At 23.6% G+C, this 14,573-nt stretch overlaps 3 protein-coding genes across 3 annotated transcripts; 2 read left to right on the top strand and 1 right to left on the bottom strand.

The window, feature by feature from the left end:
* Nucleotides 1-611: 611 nt before the first annotated feature.
* Nucleotides 612-4,255, bottom strand: PCHAS_1442700 (ubiquitin-activating enzyme E1, putative; the record flags this gene model as incomplete). Its single annotated transcript, XM_016799736.1, has 3 exons — nucleotides 612-883; nucleotides 1,016-4,085; nucleotides 4,235-4,255. The coding sequence occupies 3 exons, from the start codon at nucleotides 4,253-4,255 to the stop codon at nucleotides 612-614; spliced, it is 3,363 nt and encodes a 1,120-aa protein (XP_016654987.1).
* Nucleotides 4,256-6,292: 2,037 nt separating this feature from the next.
* Nucleotides 6,293-10,381, top strand: PCHAS_1442600 (VAC14 domain-containing protein, putative; the record flags this gene model as incomplete). Its single annotated transcript, XM_738656.2, has 1 exon — nucleotides 6,293-10,381. One exon carries the CDS (start codon nucleotides 6,293-6,295, stop codon nucleotides 10,379-10,381), a length of 4,089 nt encoding a protein of 1,362 aa, XP_743749.2.
* Nucleotides 10,382-11,426: 1,045 nt separating this feature from the next.
* Nucleotides 11,427-14,306, top strand: PCHAS_1442500 (conserved Plasmodium protein, unknown function; the record flags this gene model as incomplete). Its single annotated transcript, XM_016799735.1, has 5 exons — nucleotides 11,427-13,386; nucleotides 13,477-13,605; nucleotides 13,719-13,876; nucleotides 14,029-14,083; nucleotides 14,224-14,306. The coding sequence occupies 5 exons, from the start codon at nucleotides 11,427-11,429 to the stop codon at nucleotides 14,304-14,306; spliced, it is 2,385 nt and encodes a 794-aa protein (XP_016654986.1).
* Nucleotides 14,307-14,573: the final 267 nt, after the last annotated feature.

Raw genomic sequence — 14,573 nt, 5'->3', positions numbered from 1 at the left:
AAGTTAAGAATAATTTTTTGGTATATGGATATGTCTCAAGCAGAGGTGAGCGTGCCTGTTTGTGCGCTTTACCGTTTTATTATTATTTTTTTTTTTTAAATTAAAAGCATACCATTTGGTTTACATTTATTATAAAAATTGCGAATATGTCGTGATCCAAATTTTGTAGCTTTCACACGTTTATCATGCATTTCGTCATTTGATCTATACTTTTTAATTAAGAACAGATGACGTCCCATTTTGTTTTCCGTTTTTTATGTCAACTAATATGACATGAATAACTATACGTGGTTTACTATACTAGTAAAACTTATTTCATTTTAGTTTGGTATAATTAAAAAGAAATTATTTTTATTTTCAAGTTTGCATAGTTACATATTTTCGCTCAGAAAATTTAAAAGCAGACAATCATGAATAGGTAGTAGCCTTTGTACAATCTTTTGTACGCTGCTTTATTTAATTATCTAAATTTGAAAAGAATGTATATATGCATATAAATATTAATTATTTTTTTATAGTAAAAATTTTATTTATTTTGTTTTTATTATTTGTTTATATTTTATATAATTAAGATATAGAAGGAGGAAAAAATAATATTAATAATTAAAAGATTATTTATATATAAATTTAATTGATGGGATAAGTACATCTACAAGGTCTTGATCACTGCAGCTAGCTTCTACAACAATATAGTCCTTATCACTAGGAAGAGATTGTTTGCTTATTTGTTCATATATTTCGTGAAGAGGTTTATTCAATCTTTCTTTGTTATGTACTGGTAAGTAGCAGTTATATAGACAAGCATTTCCAACAGATATTAAGTTCACATCTATGTTGAACTTTTCATTTATATGGTCCACTAGGTCTTTTATGGTTCCATTTTCTGAAAAAGCAAGAATAAAAAATTGGGCATAAAAAATGTTTATGTAAAAAGAGAGAAATGCAATTCAATCAGCACACAAAGAAAATCCAAATGCAAACTTCCAAGTTTTAGAATGGTATAATTTTTTCTTACTTATCGATATTTCTATTTTGTCCCATGTTGTAAATCCATTGGGGATGGCTTTTACGGGTCCCTTCATGAGCTCGTCATATTCCTTATCTTTCATTCTCAAAGGTGGCATTGGCTCCGAAAAGATGAACAATGGCAATGCGGTATTAATAAATGCATTTTTGAAATAGGAAAGAATATCTTTTTCTTTTTTCTTTTCTTCATCAGTTAGTTTAACATACTTTTGAATTGAATCAGAATAGTTTACATATTTTAAAATTTCAATACCAACAAGACCAGTAATAATAGATGTAGTAGTAGCTAAGGCAGGTATAATTTTTCCAGCCACCATTTTTGTTTTTAATTTATCACAAGTAGTTATTTTATAATTCATAGCTCTTAAGTTAGCAAATGCATAAATAAAATTAACATGTAATCCTGATTCTTCATCTTTGTCAAATTCAATAGGAGAAACCTTTAATGAATCTGTTTGTATGTTCAACAATTCATTACAATAGTCTTGTATTAATTTATTATCTTGTGCATAGGAGATAGATATATTATTTAAATTTTTTTCATCGATATTAACTTTTACAGTTTTTGGAGAGAATGGTTCTACTTTGATTTGGCTAGCTACATCTATAATATATTTAATATCATAACAAGTAGGTATATTATATACTTGTGCATATAAGTTAGATGTACTAACTAAATATTCTTGAACATATGTATTATTAAGATCAAATTCAATAACCTGTGGTGGTTTTTTTTGTCCAACCCAAAAAAATTCACCAGTTGATAATTTATAATCTAAAGGAAATGAATATAATAATTGGCTAATTTGATTTATAAAATTTGAATGAAATAAATGTACTGCCTTTTTAATACAGAAATTAAAATTTTTATTTTCTTTAATAATTTCTTTTAATGTATTTAAAACATTTTCTAAATTTTCTAAAGAAGATGCATTATTTCCTTCATCTTGAATCTTTTTAATATAGTCATCTTTATTATTTAAAAATTGTTGTATACTTAAAGGAACATTATAAAACAAGCCTTGAAATATATCTCTAGCATATTCAATAGTATGTACAATATCATATGGAAAATGTTTTAAAGTACATAAAGGAATGGAATCTTCAGGTGGATCATAACTATCATTATAGGACTGTGTCATATGGGGAATAATAATTTGTACGTTACCTTTTGTTCCTAATGTTCCTGATTCAAATAATGGTTTAGAATACCATACACATTTATTATCGACATATTGTCTAGCTACAATATTATCTAATGCATTAATTATAAAATCTTGCTTAGTCCAAAATTTTTCATCAAATATATGTTCATTTTCTTGACCTACTTTTGTAACATGTGAAATAACATTTATATTTTTATTTTTATTTTTGATAGCATTAGATGCAACTAGCGATTTTGATTTTTCAATATGTTCTCGTCTAAATAAAAATTGACGATTTAAATTGGAAACTTCTATATTATCATTATCTGTAATTATTAAAGAACCATTCTTTTCAACGGTACACATATCAAGTAATGAAAATAATTTTGCAAATTCACATCCTAATGCTCCTGATCCAACTAAGAAAATATTTAATTTATTTAATTTATCTTGAAAATTTTTTCCAAATATAGATATAATATTATCATTTTTACAATTTAATTTTTTTTTATCATCAATATTTTCTTCATCATTCATATTAATACATTCAAAAAAGTCCATATATAATAGTTGATGTATTGGCATATATTTTCCTGTAAATTTTACAATTTCTTGAGCTAGTAAACCTCCAAAAAATGACGTAATTGGTGATATATGTGCTTTGCTATATTTTGCAACGTTTATAATTATATTTTTATCTAACTCTTCAACAGACCAAGGTAATTTATTTTCTTTATCTTTACTATTTAAATCGCATGCTTTTTTATATATCTTTTCAAATTCTTCCATTTGATAATTTTCAGGTAAGCAATTATATTCACTTTCATACCATTTTAATCCTTGAATAGCATAATGTAAATAATTACTTGCATTTAATTTAGAGTAATCGGATATTATAAAGCTTGTTGGTAATGTTACTTCTTCAAAGATTGCTTTCCCACCTTTATTATCGTCCACTATGCTTATCTTATTTGATTGATCTGAAATTTCAGAGGGTGGACAAAATAATGGTTTACTCTTAATATATTCATATGGTTTAAAATCTATTTTTAAATTAGTTTTCACTTGTGTACATTCACCACCTTTTATGTAGTCACTAAATTTTGTTGTATCACCAATTGTAAAAGTATATTTTTTTAAATTTTGAATTTGATATATTTGCCCATTTATTTCAGTCATACCTTCAACATTTGTAAATTTTACAAAATCGCCATTTTGAAATGGTGAACTTTTATCAAAATCGAAGGAAACTTTACCTTCTGTCTCTTTACTTATTTGACTTATACTACATGATTTTACATTCTCTCCGTCTTTATCATAACATATAAAATTGCTACCAAAATCGTTAAACATATAACCACATAAACCATATACATTACAACTTAAGAAAGCAATATTTTTTGTTTCTATACCTCTTACTAAATTATTATATTTTATTATATCTGAATCTTTTGTGTCACAACAAACTACTACATCAAATTTTTCAATAAATTTTGAATCATATAAATTTCCTGTGTAATTATAAACATGCACATAATTATTTAATTCTTGTAAGTTAGATAAAACTGCATTACTTCGACAAACTTTATTTTCAACATGCTTTTCAGTTATATAAAAATTTACACCAACGTCACTAATTTCACATATATCATTATCATATATACAAACCGATTTAGGACCAGATAAAATTAAATTCTTTGCACATTCTAATCCAACACCTTTTACATTTATAATCAACACATTCATTTTTATTAATTTATTCATCAATTCAAAACCATATGTTCCCAATTGACGGGAATACAAATTTGCGTCGATCTTATCTCCTTCCATTTTTTCTAACCCTATCGAACTCTCTTCGTTTTTTTTTTTTTCAATACCGTCAAGGCCGATGTCTTCGTAGGTTCGCTGTTTTTTCTAAAAAGTAGGGAAAAATGAAAATGCAAAAAATTAACAAACGCACGAATAGAGCACTTTACTTTTCAAAGCGTTTTGAATGCACTATCAGGGTAAACCCATTTAATAATGCAAATATTTTACTTTGCTTTCTTTGCTTTTCTTCTTACCAAAGGATTACTGCTTTGCATAATATATTTATGCGTGCTGGTATATAATTTGCAAATTGAATAAGGTTAGGAAAAAATGATAAGAGAGATGGAAATAAAATTAACAGTGATAAATATGTATCTCTCAATATATATCGCCTTCTTTTATGAACATAAAATTTTTGTTATAGCTTTATGGATATATGATCTTAAAGAAAGGAAAAAAAAATATATAAACTAGGTTATTATTTATATTATTAAAATCTTTTCATTCTTTTTCAATCATACAAAAAATGTATATATGCATAGTGCAATCATCTACTTTGTACATATATAACAGTATGTAAATATTTTACCTATGATCTTAAAATATGGCTTAAATTTTTGTTTCACGATTTTGCAAATTCGGGCGTATTAGCTGTTTCTTTTTTTTTTTTTTTTTTTTTTCAAATTTTAGAAAAGTCCACAAAGCAAATGAGAATTAAAAATGAAGGTAGTGAAAAATGATAAAAATAGGGTTTGCAAAATGAATATAAAAATATATTAATAATTAAAAATAGGAACAATACATTATCATCTATATATACTAAGCAATATATATGACGGATATGTGTATGCTATGAATATTATACCCTTATTTTTTTTTATATATGCTTAAAAAATATTAACGTTTTTTTGATATTGCTTATAGTTATCATTGAAAATTTTTATTTTTTTAGAAAAGTAGAAAATGATTATAAAAATTAATAAATATATAATACCATTTGGATGGACAAATCTTAAACAATCGATGTCATAAAAAAAAAAAAAAAAATATCAACGATTTTGTATAAAACTTAATTTCCCATATCGTGCGCACATATAATAAATGCCAACTTGTTTAAAAAAAAACAACAATATAATAAATTTCAAAACTATTGTATTTGTGTAATTATTTAGTCTTGCTTTTTAGTATTTCATCGTTTTTTTTCGCTTACTTTAATGTTATATATTTTGATATTCTTTTTTTAGTAAAATATTGGTGAGGTTATTTTATTTTGCACAAGTTAGTAATAGTCGAAAAATAGTATGTAATATATTCCTACATATCAATCCGGAATATTTACTGATTATTTTATTTAAGTTCCTTCCCGATGTTACATAATAGTTATGCCTACTTAACGATTTTGAAATAATTGTAAAAAAAAAAAAAATTTTAGTTTGAATTTTTACTTTTTTTATGGAAATTTGAGAACATTCCAAATATACTCTTGAAATATATGTATAATCTATTTTTAATTAATTATATTTATTTTTTAAAAAAAACAACATGCTTATTTTTTAGCATTGGGAAAATAATTCCTATAAAAATAAAATTACATTATAAAAATGTATTATATAAATATAATAAATGATGATAAAAATATATGAGCAATTTGTTACTTAAAACTTTTTCCATTTTAATCCAAATTTTCGATTAACATCATTATATGCAATAATACCTGTTATAATTATTTATAAAATTGTAAAATTATTAATTCATAAATATAGCTGTACATATTTTAAACAGCTCTACTACCATACTATTTTTTATTTTTACCTCAAGCAAATCCCTTACTATATAATGATACCATTTTTAACACCTTTTGAATTTTTATATATTTTCAAATAAGATATATGTCCACCTTGAAATAAGTTCATTCAAAATTTTATGATAAATATTGTGGATACACCATTAAGTCTACAAGTGTGCTATTCAATAATTATACATGGTTTTACTTATTTTATATGAACATAATTATGCATATTTTGGGGTATACCCTTTTAATATAAAAAAGAAAACTTTGCAACCTTTTTTGAATATAAACATAATTGAGAAATAGTGTTTATAATAATGAACATTGGATTGTGTAACACGTCTAGGTTGCATATTTTCCAAACTTATGCTTACTAAGGTTAAGTATTTTGCAAAATAAAATAACGACACAATACTTAGTCAGCATTCACAAGAAACTCCCAACTGGATGATACGAAAAACCTTGAACTGTAATTGGGTTATCTATAATAATTAACAACATTTTTTATAAAGACAAAAAGAAAATGTTTCTGAATATAATTAAAGGGTTGGACAAAAATGAAGATAAAGAAAACATAATAAATATAAACACACAAAAATTGCTAGGAGATAAAACATATGAAAAAAGAAAAAAAGGGGCTCAAGAAATTGCAGAAGATATAAAATTGTTATTATTAAAAGAGGAAGCGGAAGAACAAGAACAAATAAATATATTATTAAATAAAAATAACAATGAAGAAAATAATATAAATGAATGTAAAAAAATATCGGAATCGGAAATAAATATAATATCTAAATTAAATGAAAAAAACGATATAGATATAAATAATGAATATTATTTTACTAGCTATAATGATAATTTAAAAACAAACGATGAAGAAAATAAAGAAAATGATATAGGAAAAAATAAGGACCAAACTAGAACCACAAATAAACATAATGTTAAATGGGATGATAAAGACTCTAATAATTTTGGAATTGTAAACGAGGGTACCGAACATACTGATAAAGATGAAGACAATAAAGAAAAATCTCAAATTGCAAATCGTGATGAAACATCATATGTAGAAAATGAACAATCAAAAGCTATACAAGATAAAAAAGAAAATGCACACAGAGATTTAAATGAAGATAATTATGTTTTAGGAGCTGAAATAATTAAAAAATTATTATTAGATAAATGTAAAGAAAATTGTGATATAGATATCGAAATTGCAAAACCTAATGGAATAAATGATTATATAAGAAATAGTATAAAAGGAAATAATAATAAAGATGATGAAAATGATATTCAAAATGATAATAATGAAAAAAATAAAAAAAATAAAAAATCTTTAAATAGTATATTATATGAACATGAAATATATTTTGATCACCTGAACAAAAAATATCAAAATAAAAAAATTATGGAAATATTATATTTTTTGGATGAAAAATTCATAAAAAGTATTAACAGTTCAGAAAGATGTGGTGGTTTAATTTCGCTAGCTTTTATTTCAATAAGTTTAGAAAATAAAATAAAATATTATTTTTCTGAAATATTAAAAATAATAATGTCATGTATAAATGATTCCGATCCAAAAGTTCGTTATTATGTGTGTGAAAGTTTATATAATCTTTGTAAAGTTTCAAAAAATATAGCTTTTAATAATATTGAAGAAATATTTAATTGCTTGTACAGAATATTTTCAGACACCTGTCCTAATGTAAAAACTGGAGGTGCATTTTTAGACAATTTATTAAAAGATATGACTTGTTCATATAATAATATATTTAATATATATAAAATTATTTACACATTAAAAGATAATATATATATAGAGAATACAAATGCTAGACAATTAATTATTTCATGGTTATTTTTTTTACAAAATATTCCAACTATTGATGTATTTGAATATTTTCATTTTTTTATTCGAGATTTATTTTTAATGCTATCTGATGAAAATAAAGATATTCAAAAGCAAGCAAATCAATGCTTAGATCTTTATATGGATAAAATTATAACATCAAATTATGAACAATGTAAAATGTTTTTTAAACATATAATTCCTATATTTTTAGAATTTTCAAGACATAAAAATCCAACTATTAAACATAAATGTTTATTATGGATTTATCATTTTATAAATATATTAAATATTCATTTTTATAATATATTTAAATCTTCAAAAAAAAATAGTTTTTTTATGATTGAGATATTAAAAAAAATAATATGGTCAACCTCTGATGTTAGTTTTGATATACATTATACAGCTCGAAAATGTAATGAACTGTTAATAAAATTTTTAAAATTTTCAACTTTAGAATATTCATTATTAATAACAGAATTAGTATGTAGTATCATTAAAACAAAAATTGAAAATACACCTTCCCAATTTCAAAATCAAAAACCGCTATTATTACAATATACCGATCAAATGGATAAGCAAAAATCGAATAACTCGAATCAACCAAATGTAAAATATATTGGTGACAAAAATAAAAAAAATTCATATATAAATATATTAGAAAATAAAAACGAACAGTTCTTTAATAATATCACAGCTTCTGAAAGAAAAAATATACAAAATAGTAGGAGACTTACATATTCATTATCAGATAATACATCCATAAATAAACAACTTAGTATTGATAAAGGATCTACAAAATATGATTTAAATACACATGAAAACGATGATTTACAATCGATAAATAAATATAAATTACAAAATGATGACTCATTAAGTCGTACCAAAAGCGAAGATATAAATGAAAAGGAAAGTACTACAACACATATAAATAACAACAATTTTAAGGAAGACATCAGTGCCAATGGTACAGTTAACAACATAAATCTTAATCAAAACCAAAATAAAATTCAAACCAATAATTTTGAAAAAGATGTTAGTGAAAGAAATCGACAAACAAACTCAAAAAGAAGAGATCGAAGTCAAAGCATCTGTTCTAGTGTTATGAATGATAGTATTGATGGATCTAAATTTTATTGTATTAATGGGCAAGATAAATGGGAAGATGAAGATGAAAAGGTAGATAATAATAATAATACAGAATTGCTAGACGATGAAATAAAAAATTCTTATATAAATAAAAAAAACGATAGCATTAGTTTAGAAGCTGATCAAAATAAACAATTAAATACAAATGATGAAAAGGGAAATAACCATAATTTAGGATTTATGTACAAGCATGAAAAGTTATTGAATGAACTTAAAGAAAAGAAGATTGTAGTGAAAGATGGTAAAAAAATGGAATCATATTATATAAATAAAATAATTAAAAAAAAAAAAAAAGATAATAATGATGAACATAGTATGAATGCTAGTGATAGTAGCAATAGTTATGATGATAATTTATTTTACGATAATTTAGAAAAACGAAATATTTATCCAATTATAATGTGCTTACAATGGTTAACAGAAATGTTAGTATACAAGAGTAATGAAATAAAATCGTATTATAATAAAATAATTGATTGTGTTTTTTTATGTTTAAAAAATGAAGACAACAAAGTTTTAGTATTAACACTTACTGTCATTTCAGCTATGTGTTCTACTGTTGAAAATAAATTCAACTTTTATGAAAACATAAGTAGAAATTTTATCAACTTATTTAAACAAGATGAAAGTTTATTAATACGTAAAGGAAAAGAAATTATACAACATATGTCTCGTTGTTTAAATAATAAAAAGTTTTTTGCATATTTATGTTATTTATTAATATATGAAACAGATTATATATTTGTTAATAAAATAGTTCAAGTATTAAATTGGGTATTACTAACATCAAATGAGACCAAATATTTAAGAAATTCATTATTATTTCAAAAAGATAATTATCCTTTATTTTCAATTATATTAATTGCTTGGTTTAGTAATTCATTATGTGCAATATCTTTTTTATTATGGTTACAAAAATATGAGTTAGCGTATTTTATTTGCTCCTATTTAACACTCTTAGATATTAATTCAGATTTCTTTCATCAGTTAGATAATTTTATTTTTTTATTTGAATCGCCCGTTTTTTCAAAACAAAGATTGCATCTAATATATCCAAAAAATTATCCATTTTTAATAAAGTCATTGATGATTCTATCCTTAATGTTACCTCTTAATACATCTAATAATATTTTACAAAAAAGATTGCAAATTTCACAATTATCTATGCTAACTAACAATGAACAAGTATCAACCTTTTTCGATACCCATAACCACAACACAAACTATAACACTGGCAACAAAATTGAAAATCAACTTCCTCCCGATTCTTCTAAAGATCCAAATAATAACAATGGACAATCGAATCAAACAGAAAATGGAAAACCACAACATAATGAACAAAATAGTGTCGAACTCAATGAATTATTTAATTTAGAAAATGATGAAATAATAAAGGAACATAGTATAATTGAAAAAACACAAGCAGAAAAAATGACTGAGGAACAACAATGGAATAGTAAATATGCCCATCTACTTAACAACATAAAGATTCATCTTTTAAATCAAGATCATTCAAACAATAACACATTCGATGAAAATAAAGAACGAAATGAATTTATAAACATTTTTAAAGTCATATTGAAAAAGCATAGCCTAATCAAATATTACAAATAAGTTCAATCGACACATGGTCTCATATTTCCATTTCGCTATACAAAACATAGCGGACTAAGCAGGACTAAGCAGGACTGAACAGGACTATCCTCAGCCCTCCCCATAGATATATCCACATTATATATCTTGGAGCATTGACAAAAATGTGATTAAAATTTTCTTTCTTAATAAATGGCTTATAAATAGTATGAAATGTAGATCGTTCATTTCTTATATATCTATAGCATGTGCTATATATTGTTTGTCTCTTATATTATTTTGTTTTATTCGATTTTATTATTTATTTTTTTTTTGCAACCTCTATATATTCGTAAGTATATATTTCGCCTGTATACTGGTCATATACGCATATAGACTATTTTACTTATGTAAAAAATTTTAATATCTTTCTTAAATGGCAAAATAGAAAGTTACACTGTTTATTCCGGTAATAGTCATATATTGATAAAGTTAACGAAATGTATGACCCTGCAATAATATATGATATGTATATGCATGGAGTATACAACATTGCATATGCTAGCTATATGAATTAAAAATTGTTAAACCCTGAACTTGGCAAACGCTTTAATCTGACAAAATTGAATAACATTTGGAATGTAAAAAATTTATTAAATACAAAAATTGAATATGGTGATTATTTTTTAAATGGCTTGTTTCCATTTGGGCGTTGAATTATTTTTTTTTTTTTTTTTTTTTTTTTTGAGCGCAATGTAAACTTACTTTAAGCATAATATAACAAAATTCACGTCGTTTTAATTTTATTTATTTGATTTGTATTTTATTTAATTATTGTTTTAAATTTTCCAGATTCCTTGGCTTACCGATTTCCTTTTATACTTTTATTTTCCTTCTTCATCACGCTATTCCGTGTGATAGTAATTATTAATTAATTGAAATAAATGGTTGAAAAGAAAAAAAGGTATATGCCAAGTTTTTCAGCGATTTTAAAAAGTTCGACTATCGAACTGCGGTAAAAAAATAAAGATAAAAGAAGTCAACCCACAAAGAATATAATATATATAAATATAACAATTGAATAATAATGAAAGATGATGAGAATAATAGCGATTTAAATAATTCGAGTTTTGGATCTAATGATAATGATTACTCAAGTGATTTGGAAGATCTCCCTGAATATGAAAGGGAACTGATATTGGCAAAAAGGCATGAAGAATATATGAAAAAAAAGCATAGGAAAATATTATTAAAAAAAATAAATATTGATAATAAAATAGAAAAAAATGAAAGTGATAATAATATTTCAAATAAAAAAACAACACAAAAAAAAAATAAAAAAAAATCAACAGAAACAAGTACCAAATATAATATAACCAGTACACCTGTTGGAAGTAACAAAGCACAAACTGTTGATGCCACTAAAAAAGATAGAGATACAAAATATGATAAAGAAGAGTCTGATTATTCTGAAAATGATGACGATTCGGAAGCAAACATAAAAAGAAAACTAAAAAAAAAACAAACAAGCCCTATAGTGTCTAATAAAGATAAAGGGAAAAAGAAATTAAGAAATCTTGGAAAGGAAGAAAAAAAAGCAGACTCAAAAAATAAACATAAAAGTTGGACTGGTAAAAATTATACTACCTCTTCTTATGAAAGTTCGCCAACTTATTCAGATAAAAGTTATCGTAAAAAAAAAAGTAGAAAAGATAATAATGGTCCTATTATTTCTGAACATAATAAAAAAACGCTAGCTCGAAATAATAATTATACTATCAGTTCACAAGATGAAAGTAAAACGGATAAATATATAGGAGATGAAAAAACAAAAATTAAATCAAAATCAGGAAAAAATCATATAATTAGTGATGACAAATATGGTGATAGTAATAAAATACTAAAGGATAAAGAAGAAGACTTATTAAAAAAAAATAAAAAAAAAAAACAAGTAAGGGACACATCCGAGGAAATGGCTACCTTGTTTGACAAAAAGAAAGACGATCGATCTCATGAATATATTTCATCAGGAAAAGGTGGACAAATAAAAAGCAGCACTAAATATTCAAATGATCAAGATAAAAGCATTTTCAATGATTTAAAAAAAAAAAAAAAAAATGAACTTTTTGAAAAAAGTGAAAGTCCTGTAAGAGACCCAGAAACACCTGAACGGTTAATACAATTATATAAAGAAGAAAAAAAAATAAAGCTAGATATTTATAAATATATGACATATGAAATTATAAACTATTTTCAATTAAAAAAAACATTCCTTTTAGATATGAGTGAACATATAAATTTTCCTTATTATGTTATTGGGCATGTTGTAAAAATAGATGATTTACCAAAACTAATAAATGCATCAGATTTTGCAAAAAATAAAAATTATAGTAATAATAATATAACAAGTATAGAGAAAAATAAAAATATTTTCTTTATAAAAAATGTAATTAAATGTGATAGTTATTTTTGTATAGATAGATATACTAATGTTAAATTTGAGATATCTCATTTAGACAATCTAAAAAATATAAATTTTTTTAAAAAAATTAAAAAATTAATGAATAAAAATAAAAAAATAGGAGCTAGCGAATTAGACAATATAGAAAATAATAATATTGATAGTACATATATATGTGATATTAATAATATATCCGATGAAAAACTTACAATTGATGAGTATAATCATTTAAAATTACTTTCTATTAATACTGAAATATTAAAAAATTTTAATATGTTTTTAAAGGAAAAAATCGAAGATTTAAAAAATTTCCATTACACTGAAAAACAAATTCAAGACTTAGTCGAAATGAAAAAAAAAAAAAGTTTTTATGAAATATTTCAAAATAATAAAACCATCGATGCTTTGCCTATTTCTCGTATTGTTGTCCAAAGGGAAATATGCTCTCTTTTGAGAGAAATCGATACATTAAATTATTCAAAAAAAAAAATAAATGATGTGTATATGATATCCAAGATAAATAGGCAAATTGATGACTTAACCAAGAAGAAGGACATATTACGAGAACAATTAGAGAAGACAAGAAGTAAGCACTATATTTTCTATAGTTTATATATTAATACCCATTTCTAACAAATTCGTGCACACATATATGGTTCTATTTATTTATATGCAGATACTCTTGCTTCAATGAAAAGCCAAGAAAGCATTTCTTATGAAACGGGAAAAACTATTCCCCAAAGAAAATTTACAAAACCTTATTATAATTCAGGGCTATCTGATGATCATTTCAAAAAAATCATAGGTATGAATTTACATGCATACTGCATACAAAATAACATTATAAATGTTGTCCATTTCAACATACATATATTATTCCTTTTATTAATATATACTTTTTTTTATTCACAAAAATAGGAGACGAAAAAAAAAACATAGCAGATATGGCAAATCACATAAATGACGAAAAAAGAAATTTCAATAGTCATATAACAAATAAAATTGTTGATTTACCTATGGATTCCCATAATAAAATTATGTATCATTTTTTACATGGAAGCTTACAAAGTAGCGAGGTAAAGACAAGTTGGAAACGCATAAACACGTTTCGTTATATATATTTATTTTGGTTTATAGGCTTATAAAATTTTTTTTACATGAACGTGCATAAAATTTTGGCCATATGCTAGCTATATATTTTTTTCCAAAATAAAATATTTTTTTTTAGGAATTATTCAATGATAGCTTAAAAATTTATGATGATGAATATGACCTTTTTGGAGGTAAAGAAAAAATAAAAAAATTTAAACAAATGTTAAGTTGCTTGAACAAAAACATATAAACACGAATATATATATGTGTCTGTATGTATATATTTATGCAATTATTTAATTATGTATTTTTTTTATTAACACATTCTCAGTTAACATTGATAAGTACATAACTAGCTTTGACATTTTGAAAAAAAATATGAACAAGCAAGAAGAAAATTGCAAAACAAATTAATGGTGGCAAAGCAAAAAATAGCTAGTACTCATCAGTAATATTTGTCAAACAAATAAGCAAATATATAAATATTATACATTTGTGTTAAACCTAAAAAATGCTATAATAGTATAGCAATAACACAATATAATAATGTGTCAATTTTATTATTTCACTGATGTCTTTTGGAATATGTATTGGTTTACTTTTTTATTTCATTATTATATTTTTTTTTTATTTAAATGTTTTTTTCCTGTATATTTTTTTATATATGTTATTAATATCACT

Source organism: Plasmodium chabaudi, assembly GCF_900002335.3.
Source record: "Plasmodium chabaudi chabaudi strain AS genome assembly, chromosome: 14".
Taxonomy (NCBI): Eukaryota; Apicomplexa; class Aconoidasida; order Haemosporida; family Plasmodiidae; genus Plasmodium; species Plasmodium chabaudi.
The sequence above is the reverse complement of the archived record's forward strand: the minus strand, read 5'-3'. Positions and strand labels throughout refer to the sequence as shown.